Source organism: Ochlerotatus camptorhynchus, unplaced genomic scaffold (genome assembly GCF_037179485.1).
Source record: "Ochlerotatus camptorhynchus isolate MF236.1 unplaced genomic scaffold, CSIRO-AGI_Acam_v1.1 ptg000156l, whole genome shotgun sequence".
In the NCBI taxonomy this organism is placed as follows: Eukaryota; Metazoa; Arthropoda; class Insecta; order Diptera; family Culicidae; genus Ochlerotatus; species Ochlerotatus camptorhynchus.
Genome location: NW_027040646.1, coordinates 646,986 through 667,029, shown reverse-complemented (window position 1 = coordinate 667,029; position 20,044 = coordinate 646,986). Strand labels below are relative to the sequence as shown.

At 42.1% G+C, this 20,044-nt stretch overlaps 2 protein-coding genes across 2 annotated transcripts in view; one reads left to right on the top strand and one right to left on the bottom strand.

Moving 5' to 3' along the window:
• Positions 1-4,011: 4,011 nt before the first annotated feature.
• robl (roadblock) lies at positions 4,012-4,880 on the top strand. Its single transcript, XM_065222092.1, has 3 exons — positions 4,012-4,158; positions 4,246-4,324; positions 4,467-4,880. Exons 1-3 carry the CDS (start codon positions 4,156-4,158, stop codon positions 4,676-4,678), a joined length of 294 nt encoding a protein of 97 aa, XP_065078164.1. The 5' UTR covers positions 4,012-4,155; the 3' UTR covers positions 4,679-4,880.
• The window catches only part of LOC135701323 (AP-1 complex subunit gamma-1-like), a 156,263-nt gene continuing 140,948 nt past the window's right edge, over positions 4,730-20,044 (bottom strand). The window contains exons 10-12 of the mRNA XM_065222084.1: positions 5,791-6,034; positions 5,358-5,720; positions 4,730-5,294 (exon numbers count right to left, since the gene is read on the bottom strand). Coding sequence (XP_065078156.1) covers positions 5,076-5,294; positions 5,358-5,720; positions 5,791-6,034 — 826 coding nt within the window. The 3' untranslated portion in view covers positions 4,730-5,075. The remainder of the gene's footprint in view (positions 5,295-5,357; positions 5,721-5,790; positions 6,035-20,044) is intronic.

Below are 20,044 nucleotides of genomic sequence, written 5' to 3'. Positions count from 1 at the left end.
AGCGACACATATCACCTTCTTAATGCTTCAGTATGCCTCAAACGATTAATTCTTGGTTGTTAAAAGAACTTCCTTGATGAAATCGGCTTGTTGGCACTTTCAGCCAGTTCGATTGTTCCACAAACGTGACGGTCGAACTCGCAGTACAATTTAGTACACATCTGATAGGATTTCCGGCACCTTCTTCCTGTCTCCTTTTTTTCCTTCTTCAGTTCAAATTTAGACAGCTTTTTGTTTTGGAAACCACATAATGGAGAATATTGAGCGCAAAATGAAACGTGACCAATTTGGTTATCTTTTAAGAATCGTCTTGAAAGGGTTTGATGTATTGTCGCTACAGCTGGAAACTAGCGACAATCGATTTCACGTTCTGTGCGTTAAACATATTGTCGGAAGTAGTGCGTTGTTAGCGCACAATGATGAGCTATACAGTCACTACCAACAATCAATACGAAACTAACGATTTTAAATTAGCTCACTACTTGACTAGCCTATTGGTCCCAAGCAAACGATTAACGTACCCCATTCTAGTCGAAATTCTAGTACTACGCAATGTTTGTTTTGATTCGCTATGAAAGTTTGACAGATAAAATGAGGGGTTATTAGTTTTTCCTATGTTTCGAGGGGTGAATCGATTAGCTTGGGACCGAAGTGAGTACCAGAGCTGAGCCAAAAAGTTGAGCTCGTTTCTTCGGGACCTTCTGGTCTTAGAGTTACCTCTATGGCACTACTTCCGACACTGTAAAGTACAGAACGTGAGTAAAATCATTTGTCGCTAGTGGTTATTTCGGTTTCCAACTGTAGTGACAATACTACACGAACCGAAAATCAATTATTTTATTCATGTGTTTCACTTATACATTTTTGCCAAAACATCAGCCTTATGCATTCCATAAGACAAACCGCATAGGTCCTATAGGAATGCATAAAGGGTATGTGTGACCGCTTATACATTTCATTTGACACATGATCTTCATTAACTTTTTGCAAGGCGTCTGCTTATTAGTTGACTTAAACATTTTATGAATAATCAGCAATAAAAATTGGCCAAAAGGTATAAGGAGATTTTTATCCGTGTAGATGAGAAGAGTTGGCGGCAGAGCTGCCAGGTGGTTTTATAAAAAATCTGTATCCACTCTATTAAAAAATCTGTATTTTCTGTATTGACGATTTTTTTCTTAATTAATCATGTTTTGTTGTTTTACAAATACAGTGCATACAAAATAACCATAAAAAGTGCTTAACCACCTATTCGGGCTATCGTACTAACCATACGGGATATAATTGCGCCATTTGTGATATCGTCCGTACTTATTTATAAGAGTGATATGAAGCCGTTTGAAAATGTATGGAGATTTTAGTTTCTATTCATTATCTTCCTGATAAGCAGTTTTAAATGCAAAAAAGTGCACGAGTTCATTACTATTTGATATTTTTAATATAGATGAATACAATTAATTACATCATTTGTGTGGTAGTTCCACCGAAAAGTCGAGAGATGTCGCCCCGCCAGTGCTGGTAAAATCATTTTTGCAGTATGGAGAATATCAGAAAATCCGCAATTTCTTACGAAATACATTTTCAATGCAAGTAAAATGTTTACAAGTACTTGTATTTGTACCATTTTAATGTGCTCGGGCACTTTTCTTGTATTTAACATACATGCTTATATTGGAAATATTCAATTCATACTGTAAATCCCCATACAATCTCAAATCGTTTACTACCAGCTCCATATGAATCCGAAAGCGGTTGGTCCTCTTGTTGTGAATGCTGTCAAAAACACCATAACATTCATTTTATAAAAATCTGTATAAATCTGTATTGTAATTTAAAAATCTGTGATAAATCTGTATTCTGTATCGGGTCTGTATTAAGATTAAAAAATCTGTATAATACAGATAAATCTGTATAAATGGCAGCGCTGGTTGGCGGTGAAAAAAATCAAGTACTGTAAGGAATCAGCCACTGATGCTGCTGCTGCCTAGCGGAATATGGCTGTTCGGACAGCGTTTCTGAGTCAGCCGCAGTAGTAGAATTCCACAACCATTTCGTAACTGTAGAGATCGTTGGTGCATACCGTTCAGGGTAACTCGTCCAACTTGGCCCTCTCGCTGGAGGAGGAAGACGAATGGGCACGTGTCACCAGGGACGAAGAACCAAGCAATGGTTGCAATCCTAGAATTCCAGTCGGAGGCAATAGTTTCAACTCCAAAGGAAAAATTAGCAATTAATTGGTGGGCCGTGATTGGGCTAATGCTGGTGGGAACTAGGAATGACAATCAGAAACCAGAAACTGTTCCGTTGCGTTTGTCTTGGTTTTCTTTCAAGACATCTTTACCTTTTTGTTAAGCATCTGTTCCTCCTGATCCTGCTGCTTTCGTGGATCCCAACTGGTTAGAACTGGTTAAGAATGTTTTCTTTACCGGCTATTGCAGGACGGTACGCGGGTTTTTTTTCTCGATTTTTTTTAACAACCAAATAACAATCGAATGTAAACATTGTAGTATAGTGCCAGAATTGATTTAAAAATTTGCTTATCATGCGCGGAAGGGTCTTTGTGGGAGTTGAAGTGTGTCGTTAGCGTGTTTCTATGGGTGTGATTACAATGTGTCCGAGTGTCGGAGTTCCCAGGGAATAACAAAGCAGACCACTTAGCCGGGGACGGCCCATCCGGCCGCAGATGTACGGATAGTATTCCACAACAGGACATCAGTAGATGGATTACGAACACCATACGGAAAACATGAGAGACGGAATGACCAGATATTTCTTCCATAGAGGTAACCCTTAGACCAGAAGGCCCCGAAGAAACGTGCTCAACTTTTTGACTCAACTCTGGTACTATCTTCGGTCCCAAGCTAATCCATTCACCCCTCGAAACATAGGAAAATCCACTAACCCCTCATTTTATCCGGCAAACTTTAATAGCAAATCAAAACAAACATTGTGTAGAACTAGAATTTTGACTAGAATGGGGTACGTTAATCGTTTGCTTGTTTGCTGTCAAGTAGTGAGTCAATTTATAATCGTTAGTTTCCACCGGTTGGTTCTTCATCATAAAGTTCAAAGGAAGCACTGAAAAATGGAAGGACCTCAAGAAGCGGCGTGACCAAAGAATCTCGTGGGACTTCAGTGGCGCACTGTTTCGGAAGACTTGCGACATCTGCAGAATCCCATCGACAAATGAACATGTGCTCCTCGAAGCTCCTTAGTGGCCTCTACGGACTACCAGCCAGCATACGAGACATGCTAGGGGATGAGCCGACCACCTAGGTGGTATTTGGTTTTCTGAAGCGATTCTGAGCGATAATTCAGTATCTCACACCCCTCTGTTCTTGTTCTCTGTTCTTGTTGTCTGTCTTGTTTGGAACCTATTTGGATCCGAGTTCGGATCGCACTATGCTAGAAAACTACGTGTTTATAGAATGTTTGTCTTTTGCGTTGCAAGATTAATTTTGTTATTTTTAATTACGTTCTAGCCAAATGGAATTGATTTCCTGTTCAGATAAAACTCTGTAACGTCATAAAAAAAACTCTGTTAAAGGACGCCAGCTTGGGTCTTTCTTCTCTGGACCAAGATGAACTAGTCCATGGCTAAAATCTCGTAAATAACGATTAAAATAAAATAAATTCATATTTTGACACTGCTAAAAATGATAAAGAAAATGCAATTTTCCTTAAAAACCCAATTTTTGAATCATGAGACCTTTTTTTCTAGAATGACATGTCAAGCATGCATAACGTCACTGGTGAAAAAAAGTTGCGTTATTTTATTTTGTAAGCTGAATTCAAAAAAGTGTGGATTTTTAGGAAATTGGAAACTATTTTGCACTATTCCGATATGACAGTGAGGAGCCCCTCGTTCCCACTGTTACACATGCTTAAATTTTGGCCGCTTTGGCTAATATAACATAACGCCTGTTACGTTTGCTCTGCTTGTAACTATGGTAACACCAATGGTCGGAGTTGTCAAAACAAAATCGTCTCGAGAGAACGACAGCAGCAAGATTCTTTTTGGAAGCGCTGAAAATTTTCTATCATCGCTGATTCAGCTGCGAAAAACTGTGAAATTTGTATATTATTTATCATAACTCAAAGCACAACCATCGACTTATCGTAGTAGTGAACAAGGCAGTGTGATAGCTAATCAAAATGGTATGTTTGCAGCTGGTTGGTTGCGCTCATTTGATCGATTAAAATTAGCAAGCTGTAAAATTCTTTGTCCATCTCCGGTAATTTCAGTCGCAAGAGGTGGAAGAAACCCTGAAACGAATCCAGTCGCACAAGGGCGTTGTCGGTACGATTGTGGTCAACAATGAAGGTGAGTTTTCCATTACTGAAACTGAGTACAAGTTTCGTGGCTTCTCGCCAACCATCCATAAATGGTAGATGTCACATTCAGCGATGATGTCATGTTCCGTTAGTTGGTGCACGAATAACATTTCCCATCGATTTGCCCACAGGCATTCCGGTCAAGAGCACCCTGGATAACACGACCACGGTTCAGTACGCCGGATTGATGAGTCAGCTGTCGGACAAGGCACGGAGCGTGGTCCGGGATTTGGACCCCTCCAACGATCTAACATTCCTAAGGGTCCGTTCCAAGAAACACGAAATCATGGTCGCCCCGGATAAGGATTTCCTTCTGATTGTGATTCAAAATCCTACGGATTGAATGCAGTATGAAGGGATCGTCGTCGCAGCAGAGAGAAACAATTAATTTGAAAGCGATTAAAAACGGTATTTATTTAAATTATCTACATTTCTTTAACGGGGTAGAGTTCTACTAGTAATATAACTTTTTATTTTAAATTTCCATGATAAAATCTAATTTGAAATATTCTACATTGAAAACAGGATGATGTACTAGAATCTAATTTGATGGTCAATTGAGTTGATTGGTTCCGAAAGAGTCCATTTGATTTTAAACTTTGTGCCCTGGTTTGCAGTTTTTAGATATTTTTTTTTTGATAATTGTATGGTATTTCGCGGCTGAGCAATCGTTTGCAGTAAGGTTTGGATTAGCTGAGATCGGCGGCTTTCGATGGCCCATCCATGGTGTACAGCAGCACTCAAAGGAAAAGATCCGGCGGGAACTCGTTTACGTCCGCCTGTTCCATGACGGAGTAGTTACCGATGTCGTAGGAAAATCGAACCTTCATCCGGAGGGCACTGGCAATGGCGGCATTCGTCCGAATTACATTGATGTCCTGCACGACGGATTCCCCAGGCAGCATCACCGTACTTGATGGCACTAGCATTTGGATCGAGTACGCCTTCGGGACTGCAACCTACGGAAAAAGAAATTCTTTATAGTACTTGCAATAGATCACAGCAATGGTGGAATTGCCAACCTGAAGCATGAACTTCTCTAGCATATTGACCGAATTGTTGGTAGTTTTGGCTGTGACCACTGCGTGGTCCCGTTCTCTTTTGACGATGAATCGAATGTCGATGTTATCCCGACTGAAGACGGGGATTGTCGTGGCCGAGTACTCCGTGGGACTGATTCTGGTCGTAGGAGGGGTAAACGGCGTTGGCAAGGGACTGGACTGGTCGTAGGAACCCAATCCCAACAGGTCCAAAATGTCTGTATTGTTCACAGGTGGCTCAACCGGTGCGGTCTGCTCCAGGGGACTTGGAGTGGTAGTCGTGTTGGCAGTCGACGAACCACTTCCGAAGGAATTCCCCAGCAAGTCCAGTAGGATGTCTTGATTCTAAAAAAATAAGGCGAATATCTAAGTGTGAATATTGGTTAGAGATGGATAGTATGAGTCGAACGCATACAGAAGTTTCTTTGAGCGGTGTGGATTGTTCGCTTTGCGATTGCGAGCCGGATGTCGGTCCGGCAGCAAAGTCCGAGTTGTATTCCGAGGTGGTCATCGTGGATATTTTCATCGTGGGCATCTTTTCCAGCAGGGCTGCCCTCAGGTGACTGTGGCTGGTGAACAGTTGATGGAACTCGACGGCCCTCTGTTGCAGATCGATGTTCAGGTGCACCCTGAAGGCGTTGATGATGTTTTGGATGTTGCTGGAATTAGGAAGTAGAAAACGGTACGTTATGCTGTTGTTGTCTATATGTTTACCAAAAGCTAGTTTACTTACTGCCGTCTACAGTTAGTAGGGCAAATGACGGCTTCGGCAAAACCGTTACCTAGTATAGTCAGTGGGGTAAATTACCTTTAATGTTGTTTATGTTGTTAGCTGAGTACTTAATACAGTTGTTTCATGAACTAACCTGAAGTATTACACTTCTCTGAAACTCAAGGAACTTTGGGAAAGCTCAGTACATTTTAAAGAACTTTGGAAAATTAAGATGGAAACAATTGAGAAAGGTCAGGCAGCACGGAGAACTTTAGGAAACATTGGAACCTTAAGGCAATGAATAACTTTGGAAAGTTTAATAAACTTTGGAGCAATTCATAGAATTTTGGAAACGTTTAGAGAATGTTGGATAATTTCAGGTAAGTTTAGTGAAGTTCATGAACATTTGCGTTCTGTTCGCTCTGGTTTATCATACATAAGATATACCGAATTGAATTATTCACAAAAATTGTAGCTAATATCAAAACCTACAAAAGTATTCATTGAACGAAAGAGATCATGAGAGGTCCTCTCTCATGATCTAAAATAGAGAAAGGGTTTTGTTGAGAAAAATTGAAAATTAGAATAGTGTCTTACTGGTTATGATCTTTCGGAATTATCTGTTATTAGTTTAAGTGAAATTTATTATGTCACGCAAAATTTCCCCAAAATTAACGCACCCTCTTCCTACTGTCACATATTGTCACAATTTCTCGACCACCCTTTATAAATTACGCACGTTATCATACCCCCCCCCCTCCTAATTATTTCAAAGCTTGTTTGGCAATCCCCTTATTTTGCGCCACGAGTGAGGTGAGGTCACTCGCTGTCACTAGTGAGGTGCCAAAAGTCACCGCGAGTGAGGTGACTCTTCGTGTGAATCAAATGGAGAGTCACCTCAAACGTGGTGACTTTACTGACTTTTGTCACCTCCCTAGTGACAGCGAGTCACATCACCTCATCCGCGGCGCAAAAGTATGCATTTCCACGGGGAGGCTTCATTCCTCTTCCTTTCTGAACCAAATAACCAGATTTATGCTACACCTAATGGTGACTAAAATTTCGACTAGACTGGGGTACGTTAAACGATTTGCTTGGGACCAATAGGGTAGTCAAGTAGTGAGTCAATTTAAAATCGTTAGTTTCGTATTGTTTGTTGGCAGTGTTCGAAAAAGCTCAAAAACTCAAATATCATGCATGAGTTTATGCGCCTATGAGTTTTACCTAGCAAAACTCACCGATGAGTTTTCAGGTTCAAAAATTCATTGCTTTATATTTTGGCGTTATTCATTGTTATTACTATTGTTAAACTAGCACAACATGCATAGGCATGATATCAATTGACGTTTGAGTGGTTTTTATGAGTTTAAAGCTGGAATGATTTTTCGGCGTTGTGAGTGTGAGTGCATGAATATGCATGAGAATCTCAAGCGTTAATTTTGTTTGTCGCATTCGCACGCGAGTTTATTCTCGCAGGGAGGGACGAAAATCTGGACAATTTGGTGGTTTGATACTTTTCTCAACAAAATCGACATTATTCTGCTTATACCATTCTATGACATCGTGGCTGTAATGGCAGCTGGCTAAGTCAGACCAGAACTTTACGGGACCTTCGTGTGATGTAATGAACGTCAAAATTATGTTCTGGAGACACTCCTCCTTGTAAAGTTGTCCATTCATAGTCGCTCCAGTGATGAAAACGTTTGTTTTCTTTCCGCAACTGCAGATGCCTTGCGTTGCCTTGCCTTGCCTTTTACGTAAGTTTCATCGGCCATAAAAATACATCCGTTATACTTGGTCAGAACTTGCTCGTACAGCTTCCTTGCACGGTTTTTGGCAACCAGGTTTTGTTGCAGCGTCATGTTGGGATGTTTGCTGGCATGGTAGGACCGGAAACCGAACTGTACTGTGTGCCGCACTGAACCTTTTCACCAAATCACGACCGGAGATCCCAGGATTCTTTTGGACTGCCCTTATGACCTTCGCTCGTAGTTTTCGGTCATATGATCCCCTTCTACGTTTGTTTTGCACGATCCAACGTTAGTGTTTTCCGGTAACGTTTAAGCACGGTATTAACAGTCGATTTTGGAAATTTGAGAGCCTTTGCAATCATTCCTCTGTAACCAGTTGGTTACAATCCGTGGATTTTCGTTTGTATGAGTTGTTGTTGTTTGGAAAATTCACGTATTTTAATATAAAAGATGCAAAAACACTCGAACGATACTAAAGGGAGGACAATTAAGCTAAAAATGGAGAATGATCGGCAAAAGGCATGCGAGTGGCCATGTTGTAAAAGAAAAAACCCTCTAATTGGCAGAAGTAATCAGGTGTCCGTGTAGACCGGTATCGTGAAGTGTAGTGCATATATAATACAACCCCCCCCCTCTTGTGGGGTTTGGGCTGGATAGCCTACCTCCGCTCAGGTAATTGATTTTTATTATCCTGACGGAAATTTCCCTGACAGAATTTGATAATTCTCAGGACCTCTTGTGCTCTTGTGCTCTTGTGTTCTTGTGCTTTTGTACAACATGTACACCTCGTACCGTAAACAAAACGGTTTTACACGGCTCGGCTCGGAAGTCAAGATGGCTTCCGAGCCTAATAGTAAATGATCCTCGATCGTCCGTCAGGGAAGATTCCCTCAGGCCGGTGGCCTTAATTGCCAAGGAGGGTTCCGTCTCGGCTCGACCAAGGTGGCCATGCCACGGTCAGCCGATTTTGTCAACGACGGAAGACGCCTGCCAGCCAAACGAGCCAGCAACGCCTGCTGAGCCGTATGTGGCTGATGAACGCCACCAGATCCGCCATTCTCCCAAAGCGGCAACTACACTGTCTGCAGCCCGCGCCGCAAGTTTCCGGCCACACGGTAGTGCAGGAGCAGCCGTGTGGGCCAACGCCAGCGTCGCGACGCCGAAGGAGGTTCTGCTGCAACAGTGAGTACCGTACCGTTTATAAACTCTCGCATACACGCCACATATATGTGAAAACCCACACCCACACGCCACAGAAAAGGGCAAATAAAAGTGTTAGAAAATGTGAATATTCCTGTGTGTTTCATACTTTGTTCGCGTAGCCCCTCCGAATACCCAGTAACATGCCGGCCCTGCGACACAGTTCAGGGGTCTCATGCTACTGAGCTAGTTACCCGGGAGTGTCTGGTCATGCCATAGTCACACCTCCTGACCACGTTGGATTTTGCCCGTGAGTGTGCAGAATTTTTTCACATATTTTATTTTAAATTTCGTCAACCAACGTAGACTACTACATATTCGAATTCAGTTTTGTTTTCTTAAATTTATTTATTGTTGACGAAATAAACTTTGGACAAAAGGTTAAAGCTAAACTTTGGACAAAAGGTTAAAAGTATAATTTTGTCTTCAATAAAAATAAGCAGTGACAGATTTCCTATTTTTTTATGAGTTATAATGCCTTATGGAGTAAAAATATTGTTTAAGTTTATGCCGAGACATTGTAAAGTCAATGGTTTCGCAGTATTGATTGTAAGAGGCCATCATGCGGTTTAATGGTCCATATTTTGCATAATTTGTGCGATGATGTTTTATGACAAATAAATTTGGATTTCAGAGTTGCCGAGTAGGTGCATGGAAATTTAATTTTGATAAAAGTTCTGTGGAGTCAATGCGCTGCGATACGATATCGTTTACAAATAAAACCATTGCATATTCACGACGCTCTTCTAATGTTTGTATATATTTGTATGTTTATAAGCATGCAGCGTGCTTCATATGATGGAAAAGGAAATGAAGTCCAACCTAATTTACGAAGAGCGTATAATAGAAATTGTTTTTGTACGGATTCTAATCTTTCTTCGTGCGTGATTGAAAAAGGAGACCATACAATACTGCAATATTCCAGTATTGACCTCACATAGGCGATATATAGTGTTTTAATTGTGTATGGGTCCTGAAAGTTATAGCAAAAGCGCTTGATAAAGCCTAGCATGTTATTTGCCCTGTGAATAATTGTGTTGTAATGGTCTATGAAAGTTAGTTTAGAGTCTAAGATAATTCCTAAATCCCTAACTCTTTCACATTTTTCTACATTTTGATTTCCTAGTGCAATTGAAATATTTGAAGTTGTTCTTTTCCTGCTAAATAATATTAGGTTGCATTTTTTTACATTCAATTCTAGTAGACTTTTTTTGCACCATATGTATGTTTTTTTCATTGCGGAATATATTGATGTCATCTTCATTTCTTATTTCCAAAAAGAGCTTCATATCGTCGGCATAAATAAGCAATTTAAGTTTTTTGAGAATGAAAGAAATGTCGTTTACGTATAGAATAAAAAGAACAGGTCCCAAATGAGAGCCTTGGGGGACGCCTGAAGTGACTTGAATTGGACTCGATTTCTTTCCGTTGAATTTAATTATTTGTTGGCGGTTAGTTAAATATGATTCAAGCCATTTTAGGAGCCCTGACTCAATTCCAATTTTTTGCAATTTAAAAAGTAGCATTGGTATGTCTATGCGGTCAAATGCCTTGCTAAAGTCTGTATACAGAGCTTCTACGTGCTTGCATTCAATGAATAGTCTATAAATTCAAGTAAATTTGTCGAGGTCGATCGACCCTTGAAAAAGCCGTGTTGCATGTCAGTAATTCTATTTTTGATTTGGAGAAAAAATTTTTCGTTGACAATTGCCTCGAAAAGTTTAGGAATGCAAGAGATAATGGCTATACCACGATAATTACGTACGTCAGATTTTCGGCCAGATTTAAAGATAGGCACTAGGAATGAGTTTTTCCAAGTTTTTGGGAAGGTTCCAGATTCTAGGGACATATTAAAAATCCAGAACAATGGAGCAGTGAGTTCCATTGCTAGACATTTAATATATACTGGAGGAATTCCGTCAGGTCCATGACCTTTTGAGACGTCTACATTTTTTAAAGCCTGCAAAATATCCTGCACTTGAAGTTGAATGAGGCCAATGTCCCTTGAAAATTCTGGAAAAAATGCATCTTCTTCAGAAAATGTCGTATAAATTTCTTGAAAAAATGTTGCTAATAGATTGCAGTTTTTTTCCGAGCTATTACCGACATTTTCGCCAAGATGCATTATTGAAGGAAAACTGTCAGATTTTAATTTGGTTTTTACGTAATTAAAGAAATTCTTTGGACAGGACTTTATTTCATGTTCTGTTTTGCATTATATTGTTCAAATGCAGTACTGAAAGCTAAATTCAGTTGATCGCATGTATCCAAATAAATTAATAAATTATTACTACTATTGTCTTTTTTTTTATAAATTTTATGTGGTTTTTGCTTCCGATTTTTCAAGTTTTTTATTTGTCTGTTAAACCAGACTGGATTTTGTGTGTTTTTGTTGCGTCTTTTATTCTTCAAAGGAATTTCTTCCGTAATTATTTCTGTTAAAATTTTGAAGGACACGTCTATACCAATTTCGACATTTCCTACATTCCTTAAAATTAATTGCCCATTGACAATGTTTAATTTAAATTTTATTTTTTCGTAGTCTGCTTATTTGTATTCAAAGACTTCTTCGTATTCGCAGTCGTTGGGTCTTTGGTTTTCATGCACAAATAAAGAATATTCAATTGATTGCTGTGTGAAACGCTTCATTTTTCCACAGTGGATTTAATGATTCGGTCACACAGAAATCTTCATAAATATTCGTTAGTAAAAAGTCCAAATAGCAATTTTGTTGGTTTTTGATGTGGTTAATTTGGTTCAGTCCTAAATTAGCAGTTTTGTCAAAAATGAACTGCAATGTTTCATTATCCCCAACGACTGGGAGTAAGATACATTCATTTTCAGAGTCCAGAATGAAGTCCCCTGTCCAAGGATGAGGGGCTTGATGATGATTTGTCAAGTGTCGCTATGATTTTTTTTTTGCAATTTGTTAAAATTTTAGTTTTTTTTCAGTTTATTGATTTGAACGGTTCAAGCGAGTTAATTTCACGGAGCCGTAAATTGTAGTTTTATCATAATTTTAATATTAGCATAAAATAAAATAGTAATTTTAAATTAGCTTTTGTGATGCTAAGGTAAATAGTTTGCTTTGAGTAGAAAGTTAATTTATAAGAAAGTTATAACAGTTTTTTTGCACTTCGAAACTTGACGGGTCATACCTCTAACATAGTAGCAGTGACAGTGTCGCATGTCCTAACAACAACTGCCTGCGACTAATGTTCGAGGGGCCGACAGGGCTGAATACGGGTCAATACTAACAAAACTGTAACACTAACATGACCCCGAAACTAACGTTCATCCATTGCACTTATAGTTATAATGTAGTTGTACTTTCCTAATAACCCATCTATCACAGACAAACAGACATAACACTCGCAGGTTGTTCATCGAATACGCATTTGACGGTAAATTTGAGTGTTTTTGGTTGGTGGTTCTGCCACCTGTGGCGCGCACGGTCGGTTCCCTTGCGTTTGACGTCTGCACACTAGCGCCATCTGTTCAGCGTACTATCCATCACATGATACTTAACAGATGGCGGTAGTGTTTTAGTGACAATGTTTTGTAGAGAGACATATTAAATGTGCTATTTCTGTTTGTCTGTGCATCTATGTTTCTTTTTCGTTGTGTGTGTGTGTGTGTGGGGGAGGGGGGGGGGGTGTTAATGTAACCAATACTAATACCTTTCTCTGTTCTTTTATTCGTTTTCTATATCCCTTCACCATCACCCCATATCCCATCATTTTGACGAGAGATGAGTTACTTGCATGGTGCCTGCCCAAGTTGTACTACAGGATAATATGCTGAGCGTGGTTCTATCACAAAAACCACGCAGAAAATGTTTCACGCATCCAGTGACGTTTGCTTATGCGATTAACCCATAAGAGTAAAGCGTTATAGAAGCTTTGTAGACGCGAATTAATTTACCGTTCCGACCCGTTTTGCCTTCGGGACTGTTCAGTGGAGTGAAAAGGTTGCGAAACTATCCGCTATGTTTCTCGAAACTGACATTTGATTATGGGATTTTCCTACAGGAGTCACTCAAAAAAATGACACGTTCCATTCATGTGTTTTGGAATATGAAGACCGTTCATTGCTTGTCACCATAGAATCATGTGCTTTTCACACGGATGTCATGAGATTTGCTATCTAACAGGGTTGCTTATGAAATCAATACTACCACACATTGATTTCATGTGTTAACTTACCGAAATCAAAGAGATCCCCATATAATTCTGCGCTGCTGTTTCCTACTACACCGTTCGAAAAATTCATCTAAATTTCTGCAAGATATAGCGCACATAAAATTAACGCTAGATTTGGCATAAATTTACGCGATATTGTATGCAAGCTTGTAAACGGTTTCGCTGTTTATGCCAAGTAGCTCAAAATTAAACGAAGGGAGATTTTACGCGATAGTTAAAATTCTTAATTTTTTTCTGTGTAGTGTATTTAACGTGTATTACACATGAATTGCACGGGATCTCACTATAAGGATGAAAAGAGTGCCTAAAGTGTCAAAACAAACTCAAATCAAAAATCACGCTGGAGCAAGTAGCACAGAAACAGGAGGATAATAAAACCATAGAGGTAACTCTAAGACCAGAAGGTCCCGAAGAAATGTGCTCAACTTTTTGGCTCTGCGCTGGTACTATCTTCGGTCCCAAGCTAATCAATGCATCCCTCGAAACATAGGAAAATCCACGAACCCCTCATTTTATCTGTCATAGCAAATCAAAACAAACATAGTGTAGTACTAGAATTTTGACTAGAATGGGGTACGTTAATCGATTTGCTTGGGACCAATATGTTAAGTATGCAAACCCTACGCCTATGCTCAATCCATTGCACAACCCTGTGTGCCCCATTTGTCGACGCTACTGCTGTCAGACTATTTCCGTTTTTCATTTTACCTACGTATTACCATAGAGGTAACTCTAAGACCACTGGGTCCCGAAGAAAATCATTATTATTTTTGGCTCACTCAGTACCACAACAACGGTCCCAAGCAGTCCCAAGCTATTTCACTCACCCCTGCATGTTCTGCATGAATCCACACACCCCTGATGTTATCTGTCAAACTTTCATAGCGAATCAAAACAAACATAGTGTAATAATAGAATTTCAACTAGAATAGGGTACGTTAATCGTTTGCTTGGGACCAATAGGCTACTAAAGTGGTGAGCCAATTTAAAATCGTTAGTTTCGTATTGATTGTTGGTATTACTGTACGAACAAAGTTCCATGAATAAACACGCGTTTTTGAAATCGTTCTCTCTTAGTACTTCGAGTTTTTTATTTCGATCCGCGAAGGTCTTCCGTTGAATAATATCAGGTTATGGGCCCAGTAACGTTGACCGCGAGTGTCGGAAGTGAAATTATGTCGGAAGAAGAGAAGCACGAGCGGTTCCTCCTGCCGTTGTTCGACGGAACGAACTTTACGGCATGGAAATTTCGCATGCACGTATTGCTGGAGGAACACGAGCTCGTTGAGTGTGTGCAGGCGGAGGCTGCTAATTTGTCCGACCTGCAGGATGCAGCGGGCGACAGCAACGAAGTGAAGAACGTGAAGTCAGTGAAGCGACAGAAACGCCCGAAAAAGGACAAAAGATGCAAGTCAATATTAGTGTCTCGCATCCACGATTCCCAATTGGAATACGTGCAAGAGAAGACGACGCCAAAGGCGATTTGGGACGCTCTGGTTCGCGTTTTCGAGCGGAAAAGCATCGCCAGCCGCATGCACCTTAAGCGACAGATGCTGTCGCTGCGGCTGGAATCTGGACACTTGCAGGACCACTTCCTCCGGTTCGATCGCCTGGTAAGGGAGTACCGGGGAACGGGCGCTGTCATCGAGGAGATAGACGTCATTTGCCACCTGCTGCTTACCCTCGGCCCGGCCTACTCGACCGTCGTGACGGCTCTAGAGACGATGCCCGAGGAAAATTTAACTCTATAGTTCGTCAAGTGTCGCCTTTTGGACGAGGAAATAAAGCAGCGAGGCGGTGCAAGTGCGGAAATCTATTCGCTGAAGATGGAATCTGCTGCGTTTGTCGGAGCGAAGAAGAAAAACGAGCAGAAGAAAAAGAAGAAGCAACTTCGATTTTATGGCTGCCACGAAGAAGGGCACAAAGTGTCGGATTGCCCACGTAGCCAACACCAACAGCAGAAGAATGTGAAAGTGTGTTTGGCAGGCGATGGTGCGGTGGTGTTTGTGAGTGCGACCGACTGCGTCGTTTGTGTGGATCGTCATACGGTGCAATGGTTTGTGGATTCCGGTTGCACCGACCATATCATATGGCGAAGGACAGGGAGCTATTTGATGAGCTCGTTCTACTGGAAAACCCGGTGGAAATCGCGGTGGCAAAGAACGGACAGTCCATCGTATCGCACCACTCCGGGACGGTACGGTTGCAATCCGTCGTCAACGGTAAGTGCATCCCCTGTATTGTGACGAACGTATTGTACGTCCCCACTCTGCGGTTCAATCTTTTTTCTGTGTTGAACGTGGAGAAGAAAGGAATGCGAGTTGTGTTCGATAATTGACGTGTGAGTATTCACAATGGTTCAAAAGTTGTTGCTACTGGTGTGCATCAAGGAAAACTCTACGAACTGGATTTGATTAAGGTCGAAGACTGTAAAAGTGCGTCAGTGTTGACATGTGGTCGTATCACGAAGGAGCTTGAATTGTGGCACCGCCGGTTCGGCCACTTGAACTTGAAGCAGCTCGAACAGTTGGTCAATAAAGACATGGTCGACTGCATGCGGCCGATGACAAAAATTTCGGACAAAAGTGTAGTGATTTGCGAGCCATACATTGTCGGTAAGCAAACGCGAAAGTCATTTTCCCCCGCGCGTAGGCAAACGATCATCGCGAGTGCTCGAGGTCGTCCACTCGGACGTGTGTGGACCGGTGACGCCAATCGGGCGAAATGGTGAGCGCTTCTTCGTCACATTCATGAAGAGGAAGGATGAAGTGTACGAGTTGTTTGTGCACTATGAGGCGTTGGTCACGGCTAAATTCGGTACGCGTATCTCTCGGTTCGTGTGTGACAACGGGGGGAATACAAAAACAAGGCATTCGAATCGTTTTGCCGGAAGAAGGGGATTGAGATTCAGTGGACGGTGCCGTACACCCTGGAGCTTAACGGGCCGAGTAAACGTATGAATCGCACTGTTATCGAAAGGGCTCGTGCGATGCTGGAGGGTGCAAAACTCGACAAATCGTTTTGGGTTCAGGCGGTCCGCACCGCTGCATATGTCATAAACAGATCGCTGACGTGTACAATCGATTCGAACAAGACACCTTCTGAATTCTGGGAAGGCAAACGGCCGGATGTTTTCAGACTTCGGAGCTTCGGATGTGCAGTCTACGTACATGTCCCTCAGGAGCGCCGCTGGAAACTTGATCCAAAGGCGTGGAAGGGAATTTTTGTTGGATACGCGGCGAAAGAATATTTGGTGTGGAATCCCAAAGAAAATTCGGTCGTGGTCGCTCGTGACGTGGACTTTCTGGAGCAGCAGACGTTCGAAGAAGAGAACGCGAAGAAAGAAGGTGGTGTTCCAGTGATTCGTGTCGGTGAACTTGAAAATGACACAGAAGATGAAAGAAGTGACGATAACCGGGGTGCGTCGTGAGGTTCCAATGCCTACGATTCGGTGAACGAAGACATAAGTGACGATGGTGATCAAGACGATGAACAGTTCACGAGTTTCGTTGATGAAGAACAAGCCCCGGCCGATGAAAGTAACGGAAGTGTGCGTCCGGTCAGAAATCGAAGTGCTCCGTCGTGGCACAAAGACTTTGAAGTGGACTACGCCGGGTTCGCGCTGAATGCGATGTCGTATGTAGAAGATTTGCCTGAAACAGTGTCAGAGTGTCGGAAAAGGGAAGATTGGCCTTCATGGGAGCAGGCATTACAGGAGGAGATGGATTCGTTGGCGAGGAACGAGACATGGACCTTAGTAAAGCTGCCCCAAGTACGAAGTGCCATAACGAGCAAATGGGTCTTCAAACTGAAGGATTCCGAAGATGGCCAAGCACCGAGATACAAGGCGCGCTTGGTCGCTAGGGGTTTTACCCAGAAGCTGGGGTTTGATTATTCCGAAACGTACGCACCTGTGGCACGGATGGACACACTTCGCACGGTGTTGGCACTGGCAAATCGCATTTGTTGGATCGTTCACCAAATGGACGTGAAAACCGCTTTCCTCAACGGAGCGCTAAACGAGGAAATATATATGCGTCAGCCGTAGGGTTTCGATCATCACGACGGTCTCGTTTGTCGCTTGAATAGGTCACTATACGGCCTAAAACAGGTGGCTAGGTCGTGGAACGAACGGTTCCACAGCTTCGTCGTTCGCCTGGGATTTGTGAGAAGCCGCAACGACATGTGCCTGTACTGTCGGGGATCAGGAGATACCCAAGTTATCCTGGTCATCTATGTGGACGACGTTATCATCGTCAGCGTTTCTGCGAAGCTAGTCGATACGATCAAGAAATGTCTCGCCACCGAATTCGAAATGACGGACGTCGGCGTTGTGAAGAATTTCCTAGGAATGCGAATCGACCGGCATATGGAGCAGAAAACCCTTCAGATCAGCCAGCGACGCTATTTGGAACATCTTTTGGATCGGTTCCAGATGCAGGACTGCCGGTCGATCGCTACGCCGATAGAGAACCAGCTTAAACTACCAAGAGGCGAGGAGTCACAGCGGACGAGCAAGCCATATCGTGAGTTAGTTGGATGCGTTATGTACGTGTCACTGACGTCCCGCCCGGATCTGGCTGTTGCTGCAAATTATTTTAGCCAGTTTCAGGTTTGCCCCAACGAGATCCACTGGACCCACTTGCGCCGTGTATTACGTTACATAAAAGGAACGCTGGATTTTGGGCTAGTCTACCGAGGAGACGATGCTGGCCCATTGCTCGAAGCATATTCCGATGCCGACTGGGCGAATGAAATCACCGATCGTCGGTCCGTTTCGGGTGCAGTGTTCAAGGTGTATGGTGCTACCGTGAGCTGGAGTGCGAAAAAGCAAGCTACCGTATCTCTCTCTTCTACGGAGGCCGAGCTAATCGCACTATGCGCGGCCACCTGCCATGGTCAGTGGTTGGTCAGGATTCTGGAAGATCTCGGGTCTAAGCCCGTGGCCCCAATCACCTACCATGAGGACAACCAGTCCACAATGAAGATTGCCGCTAACCCGAAGGATTCTGGGCGGCTGATGCACTTGGACGTGAAGCATTTTTTCGTCCGAGAACTGTTGGGGAGCAACCAGATACGCATCGAGTATATCCCTACGTTGAAGCAGCAAGCAGACATACTGACGAAGAGTCTGCCAGGCCCTGCTTTCAGGAAGTTCCGTGAGTACCTGGGATTGACCAGTAGCAGAGTTTGAGCGGGCGTGTTAAGTATGCAAACCCTACGCCTATGCTCAATCCATTGCACAACCCTGTGTGCCCCATTTGTCGACGCTACTGCTGTCAGACTATTTCCGTTTTTCATTTTACCTACGTATTACTGTACGAACAAAGTTCCATGAATAAACACGCGTTTTTGAAATCGTTCTCTCTTAGTACTTCTAGTCTTTTATTTCGATCCGCGAAGGTCTTCCGTTGAATAATATCACAATAGGCTAGTCAAGTGGTGATCCAATTTTAAATCGTTAGTTTCCAACCGGTGATAAAACTGGGACACAATAGCTGGAAATTGTTTGGAAAGGAGGGGATGGTCATATCAAACTCTAACTGCTCTAACACCTGACAAACAAAGGAATTCGTAGATCGCCTGCATGTAGGGAAGATCACGGGTTCCCAATACATCTCTTACTTCACGGAAGGGTTGACTACCTCGGGCCACTAGGGCATCCAATAGACGTGCTTTGGAGGCATCATTACCCGGGCAATGCCAAACTGCATAACCGGTACTGCACCTACCTATATTGCAGTCAGCGACGTCTATTCTGTAGAGATATGCGTCTAGCGAGTAGTGGTTGGACATAAGTCTTGACATCACACGAATGAAGCCCCGACTTACATCCCGACCTTTGAACCACGCTCTCGAAGAAACATTTGGAATAATGGAATGTAACCACCGCCCAAGAGAATTACTTGTCCAATCGTTTTGCCAACTTAAAAGAGAACTCTGACGTACTAATAGGAAAAAATCATCATGTGAAATTCTTCTATCATAAATCTCGCCTTGTTGTGCGCCCACCTTTGCCAGAGAGTCTGCCTTCTCATTACCTGGGATTGAGCAATGAAAAATAAATAGCACATGAAATTGAAAAAAAATACCTGATTTTCTGAATGAATTTTCTAAAAAATGCGCAAGTGAACGCAAAATGTCATCAATTCTAGATAGAGCTGAAATTAGGGCGTAACAGCTTTTGTAAACAATGACTTCTCTCTATGACTTATAGGAATTCAAAGAACGCCCATGCAATCCACAAAACCATCTGATCTGGGAAGTCTGATGATGATGACCAAACTTAATCACTTTCCCCTACATATTAATATGAACTTTGGATTCTTAGATGGGTAATCTGCAGACGCATGGTACTTCACGAGCAAAAAGTTGAATGTCTATCAAATTTGACAATAGGTAATAGGTACATATGTAACAATGATGGGACATTTCCCGCGTAGCTTTTCAAAAGGTCCTAAGTAACAAATGTTAACAGATCGAGTTAATCGATACAAACTATTGTTCTTCTATCATTGTATGTGATACAAAAACACCCATCCAAATTTACTGTCATTTATTTAAGATAATCATAGGTCAAAAACTGTCCAAAGTACAGTTTGAAATGATGGGTACGTGATTGTTACTTCGGACATATGGACTGCCTAACATGATTGGTGCTCATTTTCTAAAGGCGGGGTATGATTAGGCCAGGTACTTTATTCTGAAATCTGTGAAAGGGAATTTAGTATCATCTAGAACAAAAAACGTCCAATGTAACATGTCCGATGTACAAATCGACTAGTCAAAACGTCCTATATGGTT